This window comes from Colias eurytheme, chromosome 28 (assembly GCF_061535395.1).
Source record: "Colias eurytheme isolate Ceu_HAF_F1 chromosome 28, ilColEury1 Martin Lab GWU primary, whole genome shotgun sequence".
Lineage (NCBI taxonomy): Eukaryota > Metazoa > Arthropoda > Insecta > Lepidoptera > Pieridae > Colias > Colias eurytheme.
In genome coordinates, this window is record NC_143007.1 from 4,122,787 (window position 1) to 4,149,220 (window position 26,434).

General features: G+C 33.5%; 1 protein-coding gene across 1 annotated transcript in view; it reads right to left on the minus strand.

Annotated features, from left to right (window-relative positions):
• Positions 1–1,662: 1,662 nt before the first annotated feature.
• qsm (Zona pelucida superfamily protein qsm) overlaps positions 1,663–26,434 on the minus strand; it is a 66,702-nt gene continuing 41,930 nt past the window's right edge. The window contains exons 3-10 of the mRNA XM_090117464.1: positions 14,683–14,778; positions 12,837–12,943; positions 9,224–9,369; positions 8,365–8,445; positions 7,544–7,693; positions 6,111–6,258; positions 5,660–5,798; positions 1,663–2,617 (exon numbers count right to left, since the gene is read on the minus strand). Coding sequence (XP_089973590.1) covers positions 2,427–2,617; positions 5,660–5,798; positions 6,111–6,258; positions 7,544–7,693; positions 8,365–8,445; positions 9,224–9,369; positions 12,837–12,943; positions 14,683–14,778 — 1,058 coding nt within the window. The 3' untranslated portion in view covers positions 1,663–2,426. The remainder of the gene's footprint in view (positions 2,618–5,659; positions 5,799–6,110; positions 6,259–7,543; positions 7,694–8,364; positions 8,446–9,223; positions 9,370–12,836; positions 12,944–14,682; positions 14,779–26,434) is intronic.

Here is a 26,434-nt window from a genome sequence, read left to right on the forward strand (position 1 = left end):
AAACATCTCAACTAGAAATTAGATATCTCAATTCTCAACCGAAATGAAACATTATTTCATTGATTACAAATAATTACAATATACTGATAATCTATAGAAGACGGCCTCTTTAAGTGCCTACATGATTTTTATATTTATAGCAATGCAATTATAATAATGCAGTTAATTAACACATTCGAAAATTAATTCACAGTTGTATCAATGCAAATAAAAAAAATTTAAGTGTATTCTTATTTGTTACTAGCCGCTCCGCGCGGTTTCACCCCCGTGGCTCCTCTCCTGTAGGTCGTAGCGTGATGGTATATAGCCTATAGCCTTCCTCGATAAATGAGCTATCTAACACCGAAAGAATTTTTCAAATCGGACCAGTAGTTCCCGAGATTAGCGCGTTCAAACAAACAAACTCTTCAGCTTTATAATATTAGTATAGATAGGTCACTCACATTCCCAGTTTACGCTGCATATGCATATAGGTACCCGTATATTTGTAGATTGGTAAAGGTAAAAAACTGAGTATGATAATGTGTCTTTAAAATATGTATATATGAGACTGATATTTTCAGTTCAAAAAAGTCAATGTTTTCTCACAACATTTTAAGAAGACTCCAACAAACCTAATAATTATGTACAAAATATTTAGGTACTTACTTCGTAAATTGTTGAAGTGTAAGGACCACGGAGTAACTATTCACAGTGAACCGTACTTTAATTTACCAACTTATACTTTTATTCAATCGTTAGGTACATATGAATCGCTATATTCATATACTTACACTTCAATATGTACCTAGTTTATGAACACATGCGAAGTAGCTGACCAATTTGTATGAAATTTTGTGTATAGAACATTAGAGTAACTCCTGTACCAACTACTAATTTTGTAAATTGTGAATACCACTTGAGCATCGTTTTATTATGAGACTGAATATTGTGAAGGTATCGCATGAAAACAAACGGGTTCGATAATAATAGCATTGATATTTGTTTCATCATTCACTAGTTTAATTTATTATTGCATTTGCCAGTCATCCGGAATTACTCTAATGCACTTTTGTTTATTCGGTAGAATATTGACGAAGATTGACGAAGTTTACTATTTTTATATTCCTATGCTGGGTCACCTAGTTATAGGTGTAGGTAATTTACTGCGATTCGAGCGATTTTATCATTTTTAACACGCTTTTATTAGCTTCATCTGTATGTTGGTATGTCCACTCCTTTCGATCGATTTTGATTTTAAACAGACATTTAATTCAAACTTTGTTCAAATACTTATCAGACAACACTATTTTAATGAGTTTATCTTAGAAAAAGCGTGTGTTTAGTTTTTTAAATTTTATTTATTCTCCCTAGGTTCACTCTATACTCCATAAAAGATACATAGAAAAGATTTCATAATATGCAGTATTTGACAATATAATATTTTCTTCTATCATTCTATCGTAGACTCATTCAGGTGAGTTTTTGAAGTGAAACTTCTTTAGGTGCGTTGAGAGTAAAATTTCAAGGTCGCATCATGGCAATACCGTCACATCATGAAGTAAGGCGACGACTTTGGTATCTTTCAATCTTGCTAAGAAGTTTCATTTCTGGCACGTGAGCTCCACACACACGCTCTTTTTTAAGAATATGGTGTTTGGGAAATAAAATAAAAATGCAATATTAGTAAAATAATAACTTTATTCACGTTAAACTACTTATTACAAATTATGAATCACAAATGAGAAATACGTATTCGAAGCACCTCAATGTTATAATTAAAATTAATGTCGAGTAAATAAGAGGTTTTTGTAGACACTGTTATTTAAAAAGCATTGAAAATTCGTAATTTTTCTATGAATTAGTAACTTTTTAAAACACAATTTTATTAGTGTTATAAGAATATAAAAATACAGTCAGACAATAAAATTATGGTTGCCAGTATTAATAACTATAAAATTGAAATAAAGCATCTTATGTCTATGGTAGAAAATGGTAGAAATTAACTATTTCTTATGGTTTAATTTTATTTTAAGACTAGTGGGCTTAAATGCTACAGCATTAACTAAATTAGGAAGGCACTTATTTTAAATTAACTTTTATTAATTAAAATGGACGGATTCGTTATATTTAAGTTTTGGACGGATTTTTATAATTATAATATCCTAGTTAAGTAAAGTTGTAGTACATACATACAATTTTTTTTACAATTATGTATAAAATAAAATACCACAAAAAACAATATTTTGAAATATTGTAATTACAATTATTTAGTCCCAAATACAGATAGATAATATTTATTATAATCGATATTCGCATGTTTTAAAATCATATTTTTCGTATAGAAATAAATCGTTCACTGAGATCACAAATAAAACTTCTCCATTTCTTATCTGTGCAATTTTTTACAGATTTCAGTGTTGCCATTTTTTGTCATTTTTTTCAATTTACTTGAAAATGAGTAAAGCGAGGGAAATAAAAATTAACAAAGCGCTATATTTATTAATATTAGTGTTGGATGTTTGTATAACTAGTTTGTTGTCCTGTGTGTGCTCGGCAACTGTTGCTGGAGTTCCGTCTGTATCGCCTAGAAGTTGATTCGCTACTTTTAATTTTTTTAGTAGCGCATAAATGTCTTCTGTAAAAGAAAAATAATTTATTAAGATATTATTTTTTCATTAAAAAGTAAAAAAATCTAATAGGCTCTAGTTTTCTTAGAAAGGAAAAAAAAGGTGAATTATGCATATGGTTCAATTAATATTAATAAAAACAATACTACTTTAAATGTTTTCGAAGTTTAGGTTTAAATTGGGGACTAAAGTAACTTCGAGAGATTGAGTAACAAGAAACACATAGAAATATTATATTAAATTGTAATGTCTAATGTGGTAAAAAAACATTAATTTGATATTTAGCTTTGAACATTTTTAACCGACTTCAAAAAAGGAGGTTATCAATTCAGCCGGTATGTTTGTTTTATGTATGTACACCGATTACTCCGAGGTTTCTGAACCGATTTACGTGATTCTTTTTTTGTTTGATGGGGAATGGTGTCAAATTGGTCCCATAAAAATTTTATTCGTTCTCTGTGCTTCGTCTTGAACGTGGCTGCCCAGTTTGTTTGATATTAATAATAATTGTCGATCCCGTTTGCTCGAACTTCTTGACCCAAGCCACAGAATACATAATAGTAGCTACGCTACAGAACGGACACTCTCCGCCTCCCGCCAAATTTAAACACTTACCTCACCCCGCACGATCGTGATTAAAATGGTCTATATTTTTCTGCAAGGACGATACGCAACGAAGATTGACAACATTAATCAAATTGACTTAAAGTAATTTTATTATTTTGGATTTGTGATTATCGTTTTTCGTAGAAAATGGTTAGATATTGTGCTGTTTACGGATGTATTTCATCAGAAAAACGCGAATTTTTTTTTACGCTAGTCACAAAATGTGCCAACCATAAAGCGTTAACACACACATTTGCAGTCTCTACAGTGTGACTGTCAAAACGATAATTTTGTATGGAGTGTCCGGGGTGTGCCCAAGCTATACTTCAATTAACACTTTGGTATCCAAGTTGAATACAGATTACAATAGTGAGTATTCATTTACACGTTGTAATCTGTATTCAACTGTGAAGAGGCATGGTAAATTAACGTAGAATCGTTGTTTTAGTAAAATTGTTTTACGCAAAAAGCACGCTGCCGATCCGTGAAGATCTACATCTTGACTAAAATTGCATTAAGTTATGCACAATTTCCCACCACCCGCGAGCGCTTATCTGTCACTGTTTTTAAGATATCAAGTTTTGCTATTTCCACAAATTGGCCCACCTTGTATTATTTGTGCCATTTATACAGTTCAATCAATATTAATTACCGTTATAATTTATATAATTACTAGAGGTCCGCCCCGGCTTCGCCCGTGGTACATATTTCGCAATAAAAGGTAGCCTATGTCCTTTCTCGGGTATCAAAATATCTCCATACCAAATTTCATGCAAATTGGTTCAGTAGTTTAGGCGTGATTGAGTAACAGACAGATAGACAGAGTTACTTTCGCATTTATAATATTAGTATGGATTACACACGCACATTTTTTTAGGAATAGAGCACACTCAGATACTAAACTTACGATCATCAACCCAATTTTAAATATTAAAATAAATAATTAAATGAAAATCGTATGCAGTAAGATATAAAATGACACAAATAAATATTATAACAAATAACTTAATTATATACTTCATAGTTCATACATATTGTAATTACGTGGTAAACCTAATTACACACAACATACATACAATACAATACATACATACAATCTATATATATAAAACTCAAAGGTGACTGATATAGTGATCTATCAACGCACAGCCCAAACCACTAGACGAATCGGGCTGAAATTTGACATGCAGGTTAGGACGTTGGCATCCGCTAAGAAAGGATTTCCCGAAATTCTTGCGGGAACGGAGAAAAACGGAGATGCACGTTCAAAGTCGTGGGCGGAAGCTTCAAGCTAGTCTAAGATAAACCAAATCTGACTAGCTGTCAGATTTTCCAAAAATTTCAACAATAAAATCTTTAAACTCGCTGTTTACAATAATATTGAGCCCGACCATTCGAAAATTATATTAATATACACCAAAAAACTTTGCTAGCGCGATTCAATTCTACTGAACAGCGTGTAGCGTCATCTATTTTCACTGAACGAAACTTGATACTCGATATAACATTTTTCTCTACCTTTGTTTTGAGATGATTTCTGTATGTGTTTAAATAAATGTTCTTAAATTTTAATTTGATAAGGTCAGGTCATTACTTAACTTATATATCCCCACTAGCTGTTGCCCGCAGCTTCGCTTGCGTGGAAAAGATAAATTTTCATGGTATAAGTTTTCATCCCCTATTTAACCCCTTTAGGGGATGAATTTTCTAAAATCCTTTCTTAGCGGATGCCTACGTCCTAACATCTACCTGCATGCCAAATTTCAGCCCGATACGTCCAGTGGTTTGGGCTGTGCGTTGATAGATCACTATATCAGTCACCTTTGAGTTTTATATAGATACTAGCAGTCCGCCCCGGCTTCGCCCGTGGTACATATTTACGTTTTCTCTACGTAAGAACCATCCTCGTACTTCAAGGAATATAATAAAAAAAGAATTAACGAAATCGGTTCAGCCGTTCTCAAGTTATGCGCTTACCAACACATTTTGGGATTCATTTTTATATTATAAATAGATAGATTGATTATTATCATATAATAATAATTTCTCAAGGTATCTAGAGCATGCCTTATTAAATTCGCACTTTAACCTCGTAAGACCCAGCCTAAATTTTGAGGCCTAGTAGTTTTTTTAAAGAATAAAAACTCTAAAAAAGCAATTTTTAACTTTACTAAATTTACCTAGCAATATATTCGTAGCCATACATCATAATATTATTAAATTGAGATAAAATTAATAATTAAAAAAAAGACGTGTATCACTCGGGGACTGCCGCGGTAAAGCTATTGCATGCTATGCCTTCAAGCCACACCTCCGCGCCCGTCCCCGTGGGGAGCGTGAGGTTTTTTCGTTACGGAATTTCTCGATTCGGTCCCCGCGCTCAAGGCCCGCGATAGAAGCTATGCAATAGCTTAAAAATCTTTTAAATTTAATAAAATACCAACCAGCATCTCTATTCCCATCCACATAGTCGACTTTAATGAAGGTAGTCAACGAAACCTCATATACTTTATTAGCGTCCGCGCTAGTTGATATTTCCCGGCGTTTCCTGCCGTATGCTGTTACACCGTTACTGCATTGTACCTGTAAAATAATATTATTAAATATATTTAAATTGAATTTACTTATGTACATTATAAAAATATTATGTTTTTTTTTTTTAATTAAAATTTGGAGTGAATCATCACTTAAAACGATAAGTAAAAATTGTTTTGGGAGTTCTTTTTAATTTCTGGTGTTATTAATTTTATATCTTTTATATTTGAAAAATCTAATACCTTCTTGTATACTTTAGTTGGTTACTTGTTTCTAAAATTTTTAATTCCACAAAAAAAAAAATCTAGAAAAATGACAAAAAAATCCTTAAAAAACTTACTTTTAATAAAAAAAACTCACCCCCTGACATTTATCCAAGCAAACAGTGACCGTCCCTTTAAACTGTACATAAGTTGTATCTGGAAACTTAAACGCTTTGAAGTTAGCGGTTAAGTTATCTCCGTCTTTTGTCATGAAGTTATCGAATAAGTACGGGTCTATGGAACAGCTGCAAATATATATTAATATTTTATTATTAAGTAAGTAAGTGAAGTCACGTGTTCCCGTAGTGGGGTAAGGGGCAGATGCATTATACATCTGTTTCACTGATCGATTTTCTTTAGAGACAAGCGGGTGATCAGTCTTCTGTGTCCTATCAGACCGAGACATTTTTGAAGTGAAAACTTCTTTAGCGGCGTTGGGTATAAAATCTTAAACTCGCGTCAGGACACGTGGCCTGATCGAAAAAGCGTAAGACGGATGTTTTTTTTTTAGCCCTTATATTCCATGCGTAAGACGGATACCATTCCAAAATATCAAACATGCTCAACTTTAATAATCAAGTTTTCACTTCTGCCGGCACTCCCGCAGTGCAACCCGTCTTTTTTTTATTACTAGCGCTCCGTCACTGCCGTAAGAACTAACCTTGTACTTCAAGGAATATTAGGCGCGGGACATATAAAAGCGGCGCGCTGCCGGCGTGCATCGGGTGCGCTATTGGCATTTTGTCTATACAAATATTATAAAGAGGAAAGGTTTGATTTTTTGTTTGTTTGTTTGTTTGTTTGTATGAATTGAATAGGCTCCGAAACTACTTGGCAGATTTGAAAAATTCTTTCACTGTTGGAAAGCTACATCATTTCTGAGTGACATAGGCTAGGTTTTATCCCGGAAATCCCACGGGAACGGGAACTATGCGGGTTTTTTTTTGAAAACGCGGGCGAAGCCGCAGGCGGAAAGCTAGTATGAAATAATTTTGGGGCGGCGCAACCATTGCACAACCGTGGCGTGCCGTCTCGACGCCTGTCCAAAATTCTTTCATACAAAATGTATAAGGACGGGTTGCACTGGGGGAGTGCCGGCAGAAGTGAAAACTTGATTATTAACGTTTATTTATTTATTTATTTATTACACTTTATTGTAATACATTCACTTAAAAATAGGAAACAATAAAAAGAAAATATGGTATAAGAAAGATGTAGTACAATCGGCGGCCTTATCACTAAGCAGTGATCTCTGCCAGACAACCAAACGGAATGTAATATAACGTTCAGAATGTTTGATATTTTGGAATGGTATCCGTCTTACGCATGGAATATAAGGGCTAAAAAAAAAACATCCGTCTTACGCTTTTTCGATCAGGACACGTGTCCTGACGCGAGTTTAAGATTTTATACCCAACGCCGCTAAAGAAGTTTTCACTTCAATAACTATCGAAATCGGTTTAGCCGTTTTTGAGTTATGCGCTTACATTTGGCGATTCATTTTTATTAAAATAACTAACTTTAACTCACCCATTAAAAATAATAGTTTCCTGCTGTTTCCCAGTATCAGTGACGTGCATGTAATTAACAAGAAGTCCATAAACTGGCGCAGACGAATTGTCCAGGAATATCTCCATTGAGAGCGGAGTTCCGGGGGATACTGATATTTCCCCGGATACCCTGGAAAATATAATAAAGTTGAAGTATAATTAGTTAACTATAATAAAGTTATAATATTATAAAACTGAAAAGTGTGTTTCTTTGTTTGAACGCGCTCATCTCAGGAACTACTTGTCCGATTTGAAAATTTCTTTTGGTGTTAGATAGCCCATTCATCGAGGAAGGCTATACGCTATAGGCTATATATCATCACGCTAAGACCAACAGGAGCGGAGCAATGCGGGTAAAACCACGCGGCACAGCTATATGAGTCGAGATAAATAAATATACAGATGTTTATTTATTTAATAACTGACCCGACAATGTCCTGTCTTGGACCTTCGTGCGAACTGTCAAAAATGTAAATTATGTTTTCTTATATTGTTTTTATACATATACTAGCGGTCCGCCCCGGCTTCGCCCGTGGTACATGTTTACGTTTTCTCTACATAAGAACCATCCTCGTACTTCAAGGAATATAATAAAAAAAGAATTATCGAAATCGGTTCAGCCGTTCTCGAGTTATGCGCTTACCAACACATTTTGCGATTCATTTTTATATATATAAGATTATGTAATGATTGAGCCAATCTCCTCAAATTTCATTACATCCATTCTATAACATAATTAAATCTCTTCAAAATAATTTTGAATTTTATTAAATTAAAATATAAATAAACATAAAAACTCACTGTTTCCCATTTTGTCTCACGATCGCACCCAAAATCGGTTCAGGCGCTCGTCCTTCTTCATATCGAGTTATGTCAAGTACACTGGAATACAAAAAAAATTCAATTAAAATTCATAATATGAAAATTTTGTAAAAATAACATTGGAAATCAGTCCATTTCTGGCAGAAAATTTCAATATAAATTCGTAGATGGACATAGATGATAGGAGGACCTTCTAAAAAGTTGCGGTATCATCACTCAAATTATTCATAGTAGGTTTAAGAGTATAAAATCGATACGGCCTCTAATTGATACTGTCTGTCAATAATTCACGCAAAATTATTTCCTAAGTTCAAGAAATTACTAGAACTTCTCTTTCTGAATCTGTTGAAATATGTACAAAATTTATATTTTTTTTATATACAAAAACCAACTCACTCCGGCTCACTAAAGTCCAAAGAGAACGGTTCGACCGCTCTCCGTGTGATCGCCCTCTTGTTAGTGACAACACAACGCACTGTGACGGTTTCTCGACCGCCTGATAACGTTTCGATTACTATCTTGTGACATTATCAATTTGTAGAAGTTCAAAAACTTATTTTTTAGAATCAGTTCATAAGGGTAATTATTATAAAGCATGTTCATTTTTAAACTATTTTAGATTTTTTACCGTAAATTTATATTGACGCGTAATTTTTCGTAATTTTCTGTAACCTATAGTTATACTAACCAACTACACTTGATTAGTTTAATTCTAAAATGAATTTCCAAGTTCCAGATTATACTAAAACTTAGTTTACAATAGTAATTACTCCGCGTAAATTTGTTTTTGATTATTCTGAAATACTTATGCAGGTACATAATTAAAAAACCAACTCACTCCGGCTCACTAAAGTCCAAAGGGAACGGTTCGACCGCCCGCCGTGTGATCGCCCTCTTGTTAGTGACAACACAACGCACTGTGACGGTTTCTCGACCGCCTGATAGCGTTTCGATTACTATCTTGTGGTAGTATGTGCGTTTGCCCTGGAAATTATGTAAAAAATAATAAATATGCAGTTCCCGCAAAAAATTTGGACACTTATATGTCGCCAATCCATTGGGCGGAGGATGTGCACATAAAGCCATGGCGTAGTGGATTTCGCAACCGTAAAACGACACAAAACTCCTAAATTAAAAACTATTTGTATGTTTTATCAAAACGTGCGTGGTTTGCGCACAAAATTAGATGTATGTAAGAATTCTATATTAAGTGAACAATACGATGTTTATGCTTTAACTGAAACTTTTTTAAATAGTAGTGTGTGTGACTCAGAGTTGTTTCCAAACGATTATGTTGTATTGCGTAAAGATCGGTGTAATGATTCAGGTTGGGGTGGTGTATTGTTAGCTATTCGAAATTGTTATAATATAAAAAATATTTGTGTTAAAAATTACATAAGTAGTTGTACTGATTGTCTCGAAATTACAGTAGCTACGGTAAAACGCAATGGCATTAAAATGTTATTGTGTGTGTTGTATATACCACCTGGTTCTAATGAGGACATTTATTATGATATTTTTAAAATATTAGAAGAATTAAGTACACGTTTCTCATCATATAAAATTGTAATATTTGGCGATTTTAACTTAAATTCAGCATCAAAAAATGTTATTTATAAATATAATAATATGATTTCCTTCAGTAAGTTGCATCAGTTTAATACTATTAAGAATAAGATGGGTGGAATTCTTGACCTTGTATTAAGTAATGCCAGTAGCAGGGAATTACAGGTAAGTAGTGACACACCACCACTTGTCCCCATTGACAGTTATCATCCGTCTTTGTTGGTGAAATTAGCATATTTAAGGACTTACAATATAAACGATTCATGTGTACGGTCTGGTAGTAAATTAAATGAATGGAATTTCCGTAAAGCAGATTATAATGAATTATATGCGTGCATACAATCATTGCGTTGGGATGACGTTTATTCCTGTACTAGTGTAAATAGTGCCGTAGATAGATTGTACACACAATTATTTAATTGTTTCAATAAATGCGTCCCAAAAAAGAGACATGTTATGAATAGTTCACGATATACTTATCCGACGTGGTTCACTACGGAAGTTGTTACTAATATAAAAATTAAATATTTTAATTTAAAAAAATATAAGCAGTTTGGTCTACAGTATAACCTTGAAATGTTTAAATACTATAGAAGTAAAGTAAAAATACTTATTAATCAGGCTTATCAGAACCATATAAAAAAAATTGAAACCAACATTAAAGACGATCCCAAGAAATTCTGGGCATTTGTAAAGGAGCAGCGGTCATCTAGTAAGTTGCGTATCGAATATGACTATGATGGTGTTAAAGTAAGTGGTATTGACGCCGCAAATATATTCGCTAAATATTTTCAATCAGTATTTTTAAATGAAAAACCAAAACTTGATTATAAGGAGGCTTCGCTTGTATCCGGCGTCGCTTCATCACGTATTTCTATAGATTACATTTCAAAATCTGATATAAAGCTTGCAATTCGGCGCCTTAAACCGCATTCGGCAGCAGGTCCGGATAATATACCGCCGTTCATTATTAAAGACTGTATATCAATTTTTATTGAACCTCTTCACTACATATTTAATTTGTCTCTCCAAACTGATACGTATCCTACCGTATGGAAAACTTCGCGTGTTACACCGGTTCCAAAGAGTGGCTCCAAAGTGAGCATTGAGAACTATAGACCTATCGCGGTGCTATCTACTTTTGCTAAACTACTAGAAATTATTTTAAATAATCACGTCTCACAACAAATAAGTTGTCGATTATCGGATTGTCAGCACGGTTTTCGTGCTCGTAGATCAACATCAACAAATTTAATTAATTTCGTAGACTACGCTTCTAAAAACTTAGATCGGAAAAAACAAATCGATGTCAGTTATTTCGACTTTAAGAAAGCGTTCGATCGCGTAGATAATGACGTCCTTTTGCGCAAATTTTCTATGATTGGTTTCACTCCCAGGCTGGTAAAATATTTTGCAGACTACCTCCGGGATCGTTTTCAATTTGTACAACTTGGTAGTTATCGTTCAGATCCATATGCCATCAATTCTGGTATCAGTCAAGGCAGTACCCTCGGACCTACTCAATTTCTGGTAATGATCAACGATCTTCCAGATGTTATTAGTTCTTCCCAGTGTCTTATGTTTGCCGACGATCTAAAATTATATTTGGCTGTAGGAAGTATTGAGGATTGTCAGGCATTACAAAACGATATAAATAGCGTCTGCGAATGGAGTAAAATGAACCGTTTAGATCTTAATGAGGCAAAATGTAAAGTAATGACTTTTACTAGGAGTAAATCCCTACATCTCTATGACTATAAAGTTTTGGATAAGATTGTAGCTAGAGAGAATTCGATTCGTGATTTAGGCGTATTATTCGATCGTTCCTTAAGTTTTAATGACCACATAATTGATTTATGCCATAATGCATATAAAGCCCTTGGATTTATTTTTAGGCAGACTGCTCGTTTTAATGACAAAACTGTTATCACTAGCCTTTATTATGCGTTTGTACGTAGTAAGCTTGAATATAACGCTATCGTGTGGAGCCCGCATGAAAAAATTTACACGTTAATGATTGAAAAAATTCAACGTAAGTTCTCAAGATGCCTTTTCCGGAAGATGTATGGATATTATCCCTACTTATATCCATCCTTGTACGTTACGGGGATGGTTGGAATGGATACACTCGAGCTACGACGCGAGCGCGCGCTTATGGTTCATTATTATCTGCTGTTAAATAGCAAAATTGACAATCCCGTGGCACTGGGGGCCTGTGGTGTGTGGGCACCGAGCTGCTCCGTGCAGTGGCGCTCGCGTCCGCTGTTCGCGGAGAGCCTGCTCCGGACGCGAGCCGCTTGGAGTGCACCCACCCATCATGCACTCAATTTGTTAAATAAATTTTTACGTGCTAAATCTGAAGTGGACCTATTTAATGTTAATATTGTATCGTTTGTCTCTAATTGTACCTTATTTTTAAGTCAGACTTTGTAATAATTGTTATCTTTGTGCGTTTTGGTATGTTTTGTACTGTAAGTCAAAGATGTATAAATAAATAAATAAATAAAAATAAAAATAATAAAAAAAATAAAATATACATATTATTGTGAAAAGAGATAAAATTACACAGATAAATTATAAGTGTACAAAATTGGCAGCCATATTGCTTAGAAATGCACTTGGCCAATACATTACGTATTACATATGAATTTAATTATTAAAACTTTAGATAAAGTATAAAGATAGTGCACCTAAAAGTATCTCTAAGGTTGTGTTGATCTGCTACAAAAGCTGCATCGCTGTAAAATCATCAAAATTCGTTCAGTGGTTTTCGCGTGAAAAAAAAGCAACATTTAAGACGATAGTAAGATATATTACTTAATCGTGATTTAATATAGAAAAAAAGTAATATATTCTCAAGTATAAATAAAATAATTAACACTTACAGTAATTTTATTAAGCACTTTGGTGACAGCACATTTGTGGTAATCCTGAAGGTCCAACATGTATGAAGCCGCTGTTCCCTCCATGATGGGTTGGCATGGGGAATACTCTGAAATTTACAATATTACTTAATTAGTAATGTGTCAATTAAGCTATAATAATATTATAAAGCTGAAGAGTTTGTTTGTTTGAACACGCTAATCACAGGAACTACTGGTTCGATTTGAAAAATTCTTTCGGTGTTAGATAGCCCATTTAATGAGGTACTAATAGGCTATATATCATCACGCTAAGACCAACAGGAGTGGAGCACTGCGAGCAAAACCGCGGGGCACGGCTAGTAATTAATAATTTTGTATTAACTGCATATAGTCGAATCATTCTTAAGACGACTCTTTAAAAAAGGAAATAGTAAAATTATAAGGCAGTAAAACCCCTGATATGAAAGTTTTGATTCTCTTGTGAATGTCATAAATTTGAAGCATAAACAGCTGTATCTCATGCTTATGTTGTCTGTTGTCAAAAGTTTGATTTTTTCGTAGCGTATTTTTCGTTCTGAGTGAACAATATTAATTAAAAAAAAAAAAACAGGCAGTCGCAGAACTAAGTGATCTTATAAAGGTTTTCCTTTTATCGTTCGGGACCCTAAAATAGCAGATAATCTAGGCTATTTATTATACGAGTTTGCAAATTAAAAAGATCAATTTCGAGAGAAAAAAGTAAAATTTCATTAATAAGATCCGTTTTTATATTATAAATTGATAAACAGTTAGGAAACCATAAAAACTAACTAACGGAGTCTTATCATCTAATTTTAAAGAGAAAGTATCTTTTACTCACGAAAAATACACAAAGATTAGAGTTTACGATAAAATTAACAATTATCTGATAATTTGTTGATTGTTTAACGGTTTGTATTTAATCGATTTTTAGTAGAGAAGTTTGTATCTGATCTACACTAATATTATAAAGAGGAAAACTTTATTTTGTATTAGAGGTCTGCCCCGGCTTTGCCCGTGGTACATATTATTATTTCGCAATAAAAGGTAGCCTATGTCCTTTCTCGGGTATCAAAATATCTCCATACCAAATTTCATGCAAATTGGTTCAGTAGTTTAGGCGTGATTGAGTAACAGACAGACAGACAGACAGACAGAGTTACTTTCGCATTTATAATATTATAGTATGGATTGTTACTTTGGTCTGTATTGTAATGAATAGGCTCATAAACTAATGGACCGATTTAAAAAATTCTTTCACCATTCGAAAGCTACATTATCCACGAGTAATATAGGCTATAATATATCATCATGCTAAGACCAACAGGAGCGGAGTAATGCGGGTGAAACCGCGCGGCACAGCTAGTGTTTAATATGTAAATGGCAAATAAAATAAGTAAATTTATTGGTCATATTGATTAACTAGGTTCATCATAATTATTTAAGAAGCTTTTTAGCCGTTAAATGCGCCGCAAGGTTTTATTTTAAAATTTTACCTTTTTCTGAAGAATTGTAAAAAAATACTAATTTTCTCACGTGGCTTAAAATACTTAAATAACAAAATGTCATGAAGTCAATATTTTAGTTATAAAGAGTAAAAAACCTTGGTAAGTGATAATTGATTTTTAACAGATGATTTCGAATCAACGTGGGATTCTCAATGTATCTTTATTTATATATATATATATGTTTTTAAGTAAAACTTCTTGAGAGTAAGATTTCAAGGTCGCGTCATGGAGTAAGGTGACGAATTTGGTTATCTTTGAATCTTGGCAAAGAAGTTTCCCTTCTGACATGTGTGCTCTGCACACACGCTCTTTTTATAGGTTTATAATATAAAGAAACTTACCTTTTAATTGGTCGAGGTAAGATATTTTCCTATCCCCATCCATCGGCACTGTGACCTTCATGTATTCTGGTGTACATTCGATTTGCGCTTCTGATCCTGTAAAAATAATAAATATAAATAAATAAATGGTCTGTTTACGATAAATAACATAACTTATATTAAGTGTTTTCGTCATTCTTTTTATTAAGAGTAAAAGTATTTTGGTACCTTGTATATTTTGGTACTTGAAACCGTTACTCGTATAAAATATTAGCTGTAACCCGCGGTTTTACTCGCATTGCTCCGCTCCTGTTGGTCTAAGCGTGATGATATATAGCCTATAGCCTTCCTCGATAAACGGGCTTTCTAACACCGAAAGAATTTTTCAAATCGGACCAGTAGTTCCCGAGATTAGCGCGTTCAAACAAACAAACAAACAAACAAACTCTTCAGCTTTATAATATTATAAGTATAGACTAGCGGTCCGCCCCGGCTTCGCCCGTGGTACATATTTCGCAATAAAAGGTAGCCTATGTTCTTTCTCAGGGTCTAAAGATTGTCTGTGCCAAATTTTATCAAAATCGGTCCAGTACTTTTATGCGTGAAAACCATACGTATACATACATAATACAAAGTACAAACCTTTCCTCTTTATAATATTATATTATGTAGTATAGATAGAGAAGATATTCTTCACTATTATTACAGTAACAGTAACACACATCTCCAAAAACAAGTCCTGGCAAAACGAAAAACCGTTAAAATTCGTCAGCTAAAATCAGGTTTTGTGAAGCCAAAAAACTGGTAGGATTCAGTTGACCTCCGTTCGAACGTGATTACATCATTCTTTGTCCTGTTAAACATATTCAAGTACATATGATATCTTTGAAATAGATACGTCTTAGGTTATGGGCTACTAGAGGTCCACCCCGGCTTCGCCCGTGGTACATATTTCGCAATAAAAGGTAGCCTATGTCCTTTCTCGGGTATCAAAATATATCCATACAAAATTTCATGCAAATTGGTTCAGTAGTTTAGGCGTGATTGAGTAACAGACAGACAGACAGAGTTACTTTCGCATTTATAATATTAGTATGGATGGCACAGTATTACAATATGTATAATGTATATTGTAATACTGTGGTTATGGTATGAAGATTGTAGTTTAGACCACTTATTTTATCTAGGAATACAATTATACGCAAATAAGTGTGTTTAAAAGTGCTTATCTCAGGAACTCTGTTTGATTTAAATTATTATTTGTGTTGAATAGTGAATAGTTCATCTACCGATAAAGGTAAAGGCTCTATAATATCTCTATCTAATTATATCATTATTGGTCCATGATTATATTACAAAATTGGAAAATAATTTAGATAATAATACACTCTAAATTTAACCCTCTTTACATGGACAGATTCATTTGTAAAGGATCAGTGACAATACAGTAATTTCATGAGTTTAACTCTCTGAAAAGTTTGTTTGTTTGTTCATCTCAGGAACTACTGGTACGATTTGCAAAATTCTGAGGAAGGAGCTATAGCGGGTAAAACCGCGGGGCACAGCTAATCTAATCTAATATTATCTAATATCTAATATCTAATATATATTATAAAGGCGAAAGTTTGTAAGGATGTATGGATGTATGGATGTTTGTTACTCTTTCACGTAAAAACTACTGAACCGATTACAATGAAATTTAACACACATATAGAGGGTAACTTGGATTAACACATAGGATAGTTTTTATCCCGGAAATCCCACGGGAACGGGAACTATGCGGGTTTTCCTTTGCAAACGCGGGCGAAGCCGCGGGCGGAAACCTAGTATTACATAAATATTAAAGCGATTGAGCTGCGTCTTTACCGATTTACATTTTTGCTATTTATGTATTTCTTTATTGAGATTGATTCTACTTTTTACCGCGGTGAAACATTTCATTCCAATGCGAATTTCCTTTGACAACCTAGCCAAAGTGGCTAGTTTTTTTTAAACCCCAGAGCACAAAGATAAATTACTAATAATTATTATAAGTGATTATATAAGACTATGTATTCTGTATTCACTGTGACCGGTCGACAACCGTTCCGCGGTCTGGCGCCCGTGTGAAAACGCCATCAAAAATGGTATAATATGTTTATATTCTATTGTTATACTCTCATTGTTTTATATAATTGATGGAGCGAATCATTAGATTGCTGTTAACATGGTGATAGGCTTTGACGGTGTCTTGTCTGTATATTTTAACTAGCTTACCGCCCGCGGCTTCGCCCGCTTTGTCTAAAACCTAATAAATTATATACTAAAACCTTCCTCTTGAATCACTTTATCTATTAAAAAAACCGCATCAAAATCCGTTGCGTAGTTTTAAAGATACATATATAGTTTTTAAGCATACAAAGGGACATAGGGATATAGGGACAGAGAAAGCGACTTTGTTTTATACTATGTAGTGAAGAACGTTTATGAAAACTTTTTGTCAACTAGGTATATTGTCCTATAGTAGGTATATATTTTGTTGAACTTTGTAAGAGCAATGTGTGTTATTTTGGCCTATGGCTTCAGTTTATACCTATGTGATACCCGGATTAAAAGTATAATAAATATTAAATAATTTTCTGGGCTTTTTCTATAAATTACTATCCAAATTATATTTCAATAAATTACACGCGAAGCTTACGAAGTAATATCATAATAAATATAAAAATTAAAACTTCAAGCTATTTTACTAATGTTGGTTCATATTTTTAAGGTGTTGCGTGATAGAGTGACAAACAAGCATACATACTTTCCGAATTACTATAATATAGGAAGTAATAAATACGAAGATAACAAAATAACGGTAATAAAATGGGATATCAACTTAACGAAAATAGCCTCTAATCTGATAGACTTAAAACATGAACAAAGCCACGCGGCGGAACTAGTAGGCTACTATGAACCGTGAAAAATCTTCCTTGAGTGAACAATTGCATACAGGGTGTTTCTTTTTTATTTTAAAATAAGTGATTTGAATATTCTACTCTTATTAAAGTAAGTTTGTATGTATGTTGGCCAAATGTATTGGTTTAATATACCTATATATGTTTTTAGAAGTAATGTTTATAAATTGCTGTAACAACGTATTGTATTTTATTTTTTTTGTATTTTAAATAGTAGCTTTTTTTTTCTCTCTGTTAGAATTTTTTTTTCTCGGTTTATGTTTGTTCCTGGCTATAGCTTGGTATAGATATGGATTAGGAACAAAAACATGGTCATAATGTAAACGGTTTTTGTTTTTTGGTTCAAAGCTGTGTACGGTATTAATTGGGTTGTAGAATTTATATGTATTATTAGATAAGAGCTAGATATAAGGAATTGTTCTGCAATCTGTTACTGATAAAATAAAATAAAATAAATAAAAATATGACGTCTATAAAAATTATGAATAATTTAATTGAATTCTTAACCAAAGTTTATGAATAAATCTATTTCTTATGCATCACTTAGTAAATATAACGGTAAGTAAACCAAGTTTTATTATGTATCTACAAAATACAATAGTTGTGGAAGTTTCTTTGCTTGTCTGTTACAATTTTAGGGCTAAATTATAGTCAATTTATGAAAAAAAAATTGGCTCAAATATGTCTTTTTGGCAAAGGTATAATAACAGTATTGGTAAAGTCCGGTCGCGGAGCAGGAAGAATTTCGTACATTAACCTGTTATTACCTGTCACTGTCACTCCCTTGTAAAAATAATGTGTCTTGCTCGCACAGGTGCAATGACCGCCGTCCTTAGGGATTGTAAACCTTTAACCTGAGAGCGTAAGGTTTGTGTTTGCTTGATTGGTGTCAGGTGTTCAATTATGATTTTGTGAATTCAAAATTTATAAGAATAAACCTCAAACTCTTTATGTCCAATCAAAATCCGCCTGAGTCGAAATCGCGTGTTAGACTAATGTATTTCTGTAATATTGTACATAGTAAATTATTTATTGAAAAATAAGGTCATAAAGAAGTTTCACTTCTTATGTGTGTACACGCACACTTTTTGAAGTGAAACTTCTTTATCGGGGGTGGACAAAAATTTTGTGTAACATTTTTGCGTTACGCCGCGCGCGTGACATTTTTGCGTTACGCCGTACTCGTGACATTTTTGCGTTACGCCGTACTCGTGACTATATACATTATACATGTTATATTAAAGTGATCAGCAAAATCAAAGGGTTTGTTTTAATTCTAATTCCAGTGAATTTCTAAAAAAAGTAAATAAGTAATTACATCTATTTTTCTAATACTTAGGTGTAATAATGGTATTTATTTTTCTAAGTTATTTATGATTAACCTCACTTTTTGATTGTATTTTTCAATACACTAACACGTGGGTGGAATTATGGTATCAATTTTTTCTAATACTTGAATGTTGATTGTGGTATTTATTTTTCTAAAATTGTATTTAAAGTTAACCTCAGTTTTTGATTGAATTTTTTAAAACACCAACACGTGGGCGAGATCATGTTATTTATTTTTCAAGTTATTTAAGCTTAACCTCTGTCATAATATGTATATACTATGTGCGTCATTAATTTCTGACTGTTTCGAGATTTCGACATTAGGAATTTATATTTATTACCTCTATTGTTCGAACAAAAATAAGTTACCGCCTTTAAGAACTTGCCGACAATGTAAGTACAGTATTGTTTCTTAGAAAACATTTTAGGAGTATACGATAATAAATCTATGACTCACGTTAACACGTGTTTGCTTGATTGGTGTTCAATTATGATTTTGTGAATTCAATATTTATAAGAATAAACCTCAAACTCTTTATGTCCAATCAAAATCCGCCTAAGTCGAAATCCTTTATAAGTTGAAAACTCTATATAACTCGAATTTTTTGGCGTCTCCCTTGGTCTTTTGAACTACCGCACGAGCTGAGCGAGCGAAGCGAGCGAGTCGCGGCAGTGGCCGGCGTAAATATTCAAATAGGTAGCGAGGAGCGAAGCGACGAGCATCTTAGGTTAACTTTTGAACTACCGCACGAGCCGAGCGAGCGAAGCGAGCGAGTTGCAGTAGCGGCCGGTGTAAATATTTAAATAGGTAGCGAGGAGCAAAGCGACGAGCATCATAGGTTAACTTTTGATTTTTGAACTACCGCACGAGCCGAGCGAGCGAAGCGAGCGAGTTGCAGCAGCGGCTGGTGTAAATATTTAAATAGGTAGCAAGGAGCGAAACGACGAGCGTGTTAGACTAACGTATTTCTGTAATATTGTATACAAGCTGTGCCGCGCGGTTTCACCCGCGTGGCTATGCTCCTGTTGGTCTTAGCGTGATAATATATAGCCTATATTACTCGTGGATAATGTAGCTTTCGAATGGTGAAAGAATTTTTAAAATCGGTCCAGTAGTTTATGAGCCTATTCATTACAATCAATCAAACAAACAAACAAACAAAGTTTTCCTCTTTATAATATTACTGTAGATAGTAAATTATTTTTTGAAAAATAAGGTCATAAAGAAGTTTCACTTCTTACGTGTGTACTCTAGTACACGAACACATTTTTTTTATATAATATGTATATCGTTGTTATTAAAAAAGTTAAAATGTAACTAACTAATAAGTATTGTAAATGAATGAGGAATGATGAAGGAGATTTATTTAATAAATTAGTAAAAAACATTTTCTCCTACAAATATTTCATGTAAACTGCACTTCATTCAAAAATGTTTGTGGCCACTGTCAGTAGGTAAAGAGGTCATTGTACGAAATTCTTTCTGCTCCGCGACCGGACTTTAGAGATAAACTACGATAACATGGCGCGCCCCTCCAAAATTCAAAACGTTTGAAAGTATTTGTGAAAGTATTTACAATGCACCACCAAGATTCACAACGCATGTGTGCGTAATGAGACGGCCGTCAAACAAAAACAAATCCACGGATTTGTTGCTCGACTAGTCACGCTCTAATCGCTCATTATTATTAGTAATGGCGCTGCACTGACGTATTCTATGAAAACGACACGTGCGTTGTCTTGGGCGCTCGGCAACTTATGATTAGTTGACCAACAAATCTGGACGTAAAGTACTAAAGACGAATACGTACAACTACATACAAACTCCTTCGTAAGGATGTCACTACACACATTGAAACAGTAATTTGGAGGGGCGCGCCATGTTATCGTAGTTTATCTCTAATCCTATATTAACAAACAATCATACATCAACGAAAGGTCAAGTTCGTAGGCGAAAAGGTAGCATCAAAAACTTTTTGATTCATTAGCGGTATCTTTTCTATAAAAATCTTTACTTTAAATACAAATCTACACCTTAAATGCTAATTGACTGCTGTCACTTATAAACGAGAAAGATAAACTGCCGTTATATTACACTTATTGGTAGTTAGTCTACATCAAGCCAATCAGCATCATTAGATTGGATTTTATTATATGCAATATATACACCTACACTAATAATATGAAGGTGTTTTTTTTTGGTTGTTAATAACGGATAAATTACTTAATCGATTTTGAAATTTACTTCATCAGTAGAAAGGTAGAATGAAATAACCAAAATGCTCATAACAATATTGTAGAATAGAGATCGATATACTGTGTATTAGACTAATTCTGTAGAATTATCCTCTGAAGTGCGAGCACGAAAACTCTCATCGAAGTATTCAAATTGTAATCGAGAGCATTTAGATGGGAATTTGAAAAGCGCCCCTGTCGTGCATAAATGGAACAAATTATGTAAAAAATGTAATAATAACGCCATGCCCTCGATGACCTCGCGTCATAACAATACCGCCACGTCATGGAAGAAGGCGACGATTTTGGTTTAAGTTTCACTTCTGACACGTGTGCTCGGCACACAAACATTTTTTTTGAAAGAAAGTTTTGATTACTTACTCATATTTCATTTTTAGTTTATACTTATAACTACATTGGTCTAATGATGAAGCAGTATTATATACGTCTATAGTAAAACCGGTTACTATCGTTAAGAAGTGATGACAGGCAGATCGATTGAGATTCATTACCACGTAGTTATAATTGTACGATGTGATTTGTTCTCACCGTTGTGATATGGTTTTTAATTGTGTGATATTATGTTTTCCGTATTCTCTGCGTGTTTCAGTATTGTTAAGTCTTATGCTTTTTTAAAAACATTTATTGTTTATGATTTAATTTTTAAAGTGAAACTTTTATTACATCGTCTCAAACTTTTTGGTCTGTGTAGCGCATGTCGCGTGTATCGCCGACCGACACGCGACATGCGCTACACAAAGCAGTGTTCGGAACCGTTCGAACAGTTTCACTTTTACCGTGGTTTCATAAAACCACACAACATTTTTTTATTTTAATATGTCGGATCAGAAGGTAATACGTTATGTTTATAAATAAACCAATAGCGGTATAACTATTACTTGAAATTTATGTTAGTTCATTATTTTAATATATTGTGTTTATTTAAACATGTTCTACGCATTTATTTTGAAATACGCAAATAACTTATTTAAAAAGATTATTATGAAATTCAAATATTTGAAAAAATACAGGAGCACTCTGTATAATGATTACGACGCGTTACGAGATCAGATAATTTTGATTGTGCTCAGACTGTTAACCTGTGGTCAAGTATCTGTTTACTACTATAGTTTATTACCTTTTGTATAATCGTTTTCAGCTCAATCTAGAGTCTATAGAGTTTTGCTTCCTACTAATATAATAAATGCGAAAGTTAAAGTATAAGTCTTTCACGCAAATACTACAGAACCGATTACAATGAAATTTGGTAGGTGGCAGAAGACACAGAATAAGATATAGGCTACTTTTTATCCCGGAAATCCCACAGGAACGGGAACTATGCGGGTCTGTCATTGAAAACGAGGGCGAAGCCGGGGGCAGAAATCTAGTAATTCTTATTGTAACAATTTTGAAAAATATCCTAGTATCAAATAAAATTAGAATTTTGTAGATTCTGATTCCCAATCAGAGGCGGCTCGTGACAAAATTTTATGGGTGTTCACTTGAAATAAAACACTGAAAATACATGGTGTAAATCAGTACAATTTATTAAAAAAAAATTTACTTATAAAGGAAATGCATACGTCTTTCTTTTTGGTGTGCAAAAATATCTATAACTTTTTTGTGAAAGTTAAAGCAATTTGAAATGCACCACAAAATACGACAATCCATTATCCTTCGTAAAATATGTCTGTTTTCATCGACACGGTCATTGAACTCGCGTATTGACTTTCGGTACGCGGAATCTAGTGCTTTACGAATGTCTTGTCGTCCGATAGACGCCAATTGCAGTTCATTCAACAAATGGTACCGAGATTGTGAATGTTTTCATGTTTTTTCATCTTGATTGAAAGATGAGCTAAGTCGTCAACGCCCGTTTCAGTCCAAGCACTCTCACCTCCGCCGGCCGCGCCCGCTTTAAATAAAAGACACGGAAAACAAAATAGTTTGTTGCTTTCATCACAACCACGGTGTTTTCACATATTGTTCAGATTTAAACACACGCGTATATGTTTTCGTTTTTGTCGTACATTTTTCCGTAAGATCAAGTTAGCGGTCCCTTAGCTTTACATTCAAGCCGAATTTGTAACGATTTATCACACTTTTTAATGAACGCCACATTATAATTATTGTTCATTTTAACACTCACAAGTAATACTGATAACTACATGCTATTTCAACACGTATTTTATAATTTTAATTAGAAAATTGCATGAATCGCGCGCGTGCATTGAAGTTGACTCGAGGGAAACTGGCAACGTCGCGCCGCGCGCGCAATCGCTGTCCTGCCGGGCGGTAAAAACGAACCGGCACGTTTGTTTTGAATCTTGCTACTTTTCCATAGAAAATCTTTTGTTTCACGCGCAGGGCTCTGGCAAAACCCTCTCTTTCACTCCTATTGGATTTCGTATTAGGAAATGTACTAAATCTTTTTTCATTGGAGCGCAATCGTGAGCGCTCCGCTTCGCGCGTTACATAATACAGTAGGTATTATACAGGTGTATGGAATGATGGAATGATGGATATATTCATTGGTATTAACAGTAGTTTTAAAGATTACGATTGATTTTAAATTAAGGAGTATGATTTTATTATAATTATTTATGGGAGTTCACTGCACCAGCGCTCCTTAGGGCGAGCCGCCTCTGTTCCCAATATGTCTCTCTCTATTGATACTTGTCAAAATACACTCAAAATCACACTATTATTCCCCTTTTTACTTGAACTTTTTTATTAACATTTATAATTATGTAGGTACCAATTTAAACTTTTAGTTACTGCGTGTTTGCTCTCTTCATACGCTCTACACGAGAAAATATATCATTAAGGATTATCTAATGGATCAAAATCGGTTCAGCCGTGCTTGAGTTATAAATAGTGTAACTAACAAGACTTGCTTTTATGTATTTTCATGATATGTAATTTTTGGTACTCAACTCGTTTGAACACCGCTACACTCGGTTTTACGGTAAAATGTTAATATTTACGTTACAAAAAAAACCGTTCCTTTTTACGTTGGAAAAACGTTATTACCGCTTATTTGGTGAATCGTAAATGAAGTAAGAAATTCTGCGTAATTTGAGTCATGTTTATTAAATAAAACGATAAAAGTAATATGCCTGAATATAAATAAACCTACGTAATATTAATATGACGATTTGCTCTGATTCCGCTCGAATGTACATTATTTTTTATATCTATGAAATCGGTTAAAAACAAAGAATCAAGAATGGTATTGTTAATATGTCTATTATATTTTACTTTCCAACTAATATATTAAGTGTCTGAAAAAAGTATCAAAAACATACGCCTATAAAATACATAGGTATTTATTATTACATATACATATGTACTAATAGATATTATGTACTTAGTACATATTTACTAATAGATTGTAATTTGTAACGTAGGTATGTATGTGAACTATGAATATAACAGTTTCAATAATTTTACATATAAATAAGAACTCTAGAAGGCTATCCAGAAATACCCACAAGACAAATTGCACTTTATAAGCAAGTTATCCGCAATAAAAATAAAAACCATTATTTTCCATACAATCGCGGTAATTTCAACGCAAACGCATGTATGGAATGGCGGCAAATTTAATATTGTCATTCGGTTTTCCTTTACGCATATATTGTGATGTCACAAGGCAATATGGCGGCGCAAAACAAATTATTAATTTATTATAGAATGAATCATTGTTTGTGGCAATGATTTTTCAATGGCTTATAATATTAGCATATCAAACGAGCAGAGCTTCTTTAATATTATGGTTTCTATGAAGAAATGTTTTGCGTGATGTGAATTTAGGTGAATGCAGAATAAACGAATGCTATTTTTTGGCTAAGTTTAAATATATCGGAGTACAATGTACATTTACAAATGCTGTGTTAACTGTGAAATTCTTTAAAATAAATAAGTAACTTAATAAAAAAAAAACATATCAAAAACATCTTTTGTTTCGTCAGGGCATTCGATAAACATTCGAATTTCGCGCCACTTCAAATGCCATGTGTCATTCGGTTTGTTTTTTTTTCGTCGCGTCACTAGGCAAAGGAGACGAGCTGATGACATAACTGTCAATGTCAAATGATTATTATGCAACACACGTATTTGGGACGGATGTCGGCCCGTCTTATGTGGCCCATTTCACTATTGTTAATTAATTTGTGAGCCTCTGAGTCTTGCATATATCATGGTTATGTGGCTACCGTTTTGTGAACTATATATTTATTATTAAATACGTTGAATGTAATTATACTGGATGTAGGCTATAAACTATGTATCGGAAAATTATATTGAAGTCTCAGTATGTGTTCTACTAATATTTCTGTATTGTTTATTTGTCTTCACGTCGCAACGGAACGATTTTATGATATGATTTTCTGTCTGGAGACAGTTGGGAGGCTACAGAGTCTTATACTAAGTACATATAAATTCGTTTTCATTCACTATTTAATATATCCTTCAAGTCATTTTTGTACAAACAAAGATAATATATGTAATACCATAAGAACGTATAGGCAAAATATAAACATAATTTATGACTCGCATACCAAGGCGTCTAATGTGTGAAGGAAAAACAACAAAAATACTCAAGTTTACCGACAAAGGTCGATAAATACATCCAAGTATGCAATTGTTAATAATTTGTATTTAGATTGATAAAATTCTACTCAGGCCATTTAAAGTAAAGAATCTGATGACAATGGAGATTAAATGCGCCGGCGCATGTCTGTTTGGTATTTATTCTATTTCTTTTTATTGTGCTTAGAAAGATTAAGCTTCAAGCTGGAAAGTTTTTCTTTTAAGTTGAGATTTATTTATGTGTTTGTATAGTATCTGTGGTCTTTTTAGATAGAGATAAACGTATTTTTCCAAGCACGTTTATTTTAGCATTTTCACTAGGGATGTAACGATACATGATTACCGATACGATACCGATACCGATATTTGTAATATAATATCGGCGATACCGATACCGATACCGACATCGATGGCTTGGTAGAAAAATAAATAGTGAATTCTTTTTGTTATAAATCTACTATTGTCGATTCTTATAAAGAAAATTAACACTCATCTAAAAGACAATAAATACATTGCGAATTCTAAAACATTATGTGAATCATGAAAAACAGAAAAATGAAAAGACCACACCCAATGTGAAATAGAAACCCCTCGGGGGTAAATACATGCTACTTGCATATTAGGGTAAATGCTTGCATTATCCTACCAACTGCAAGCCAACTGCTATAAAACGA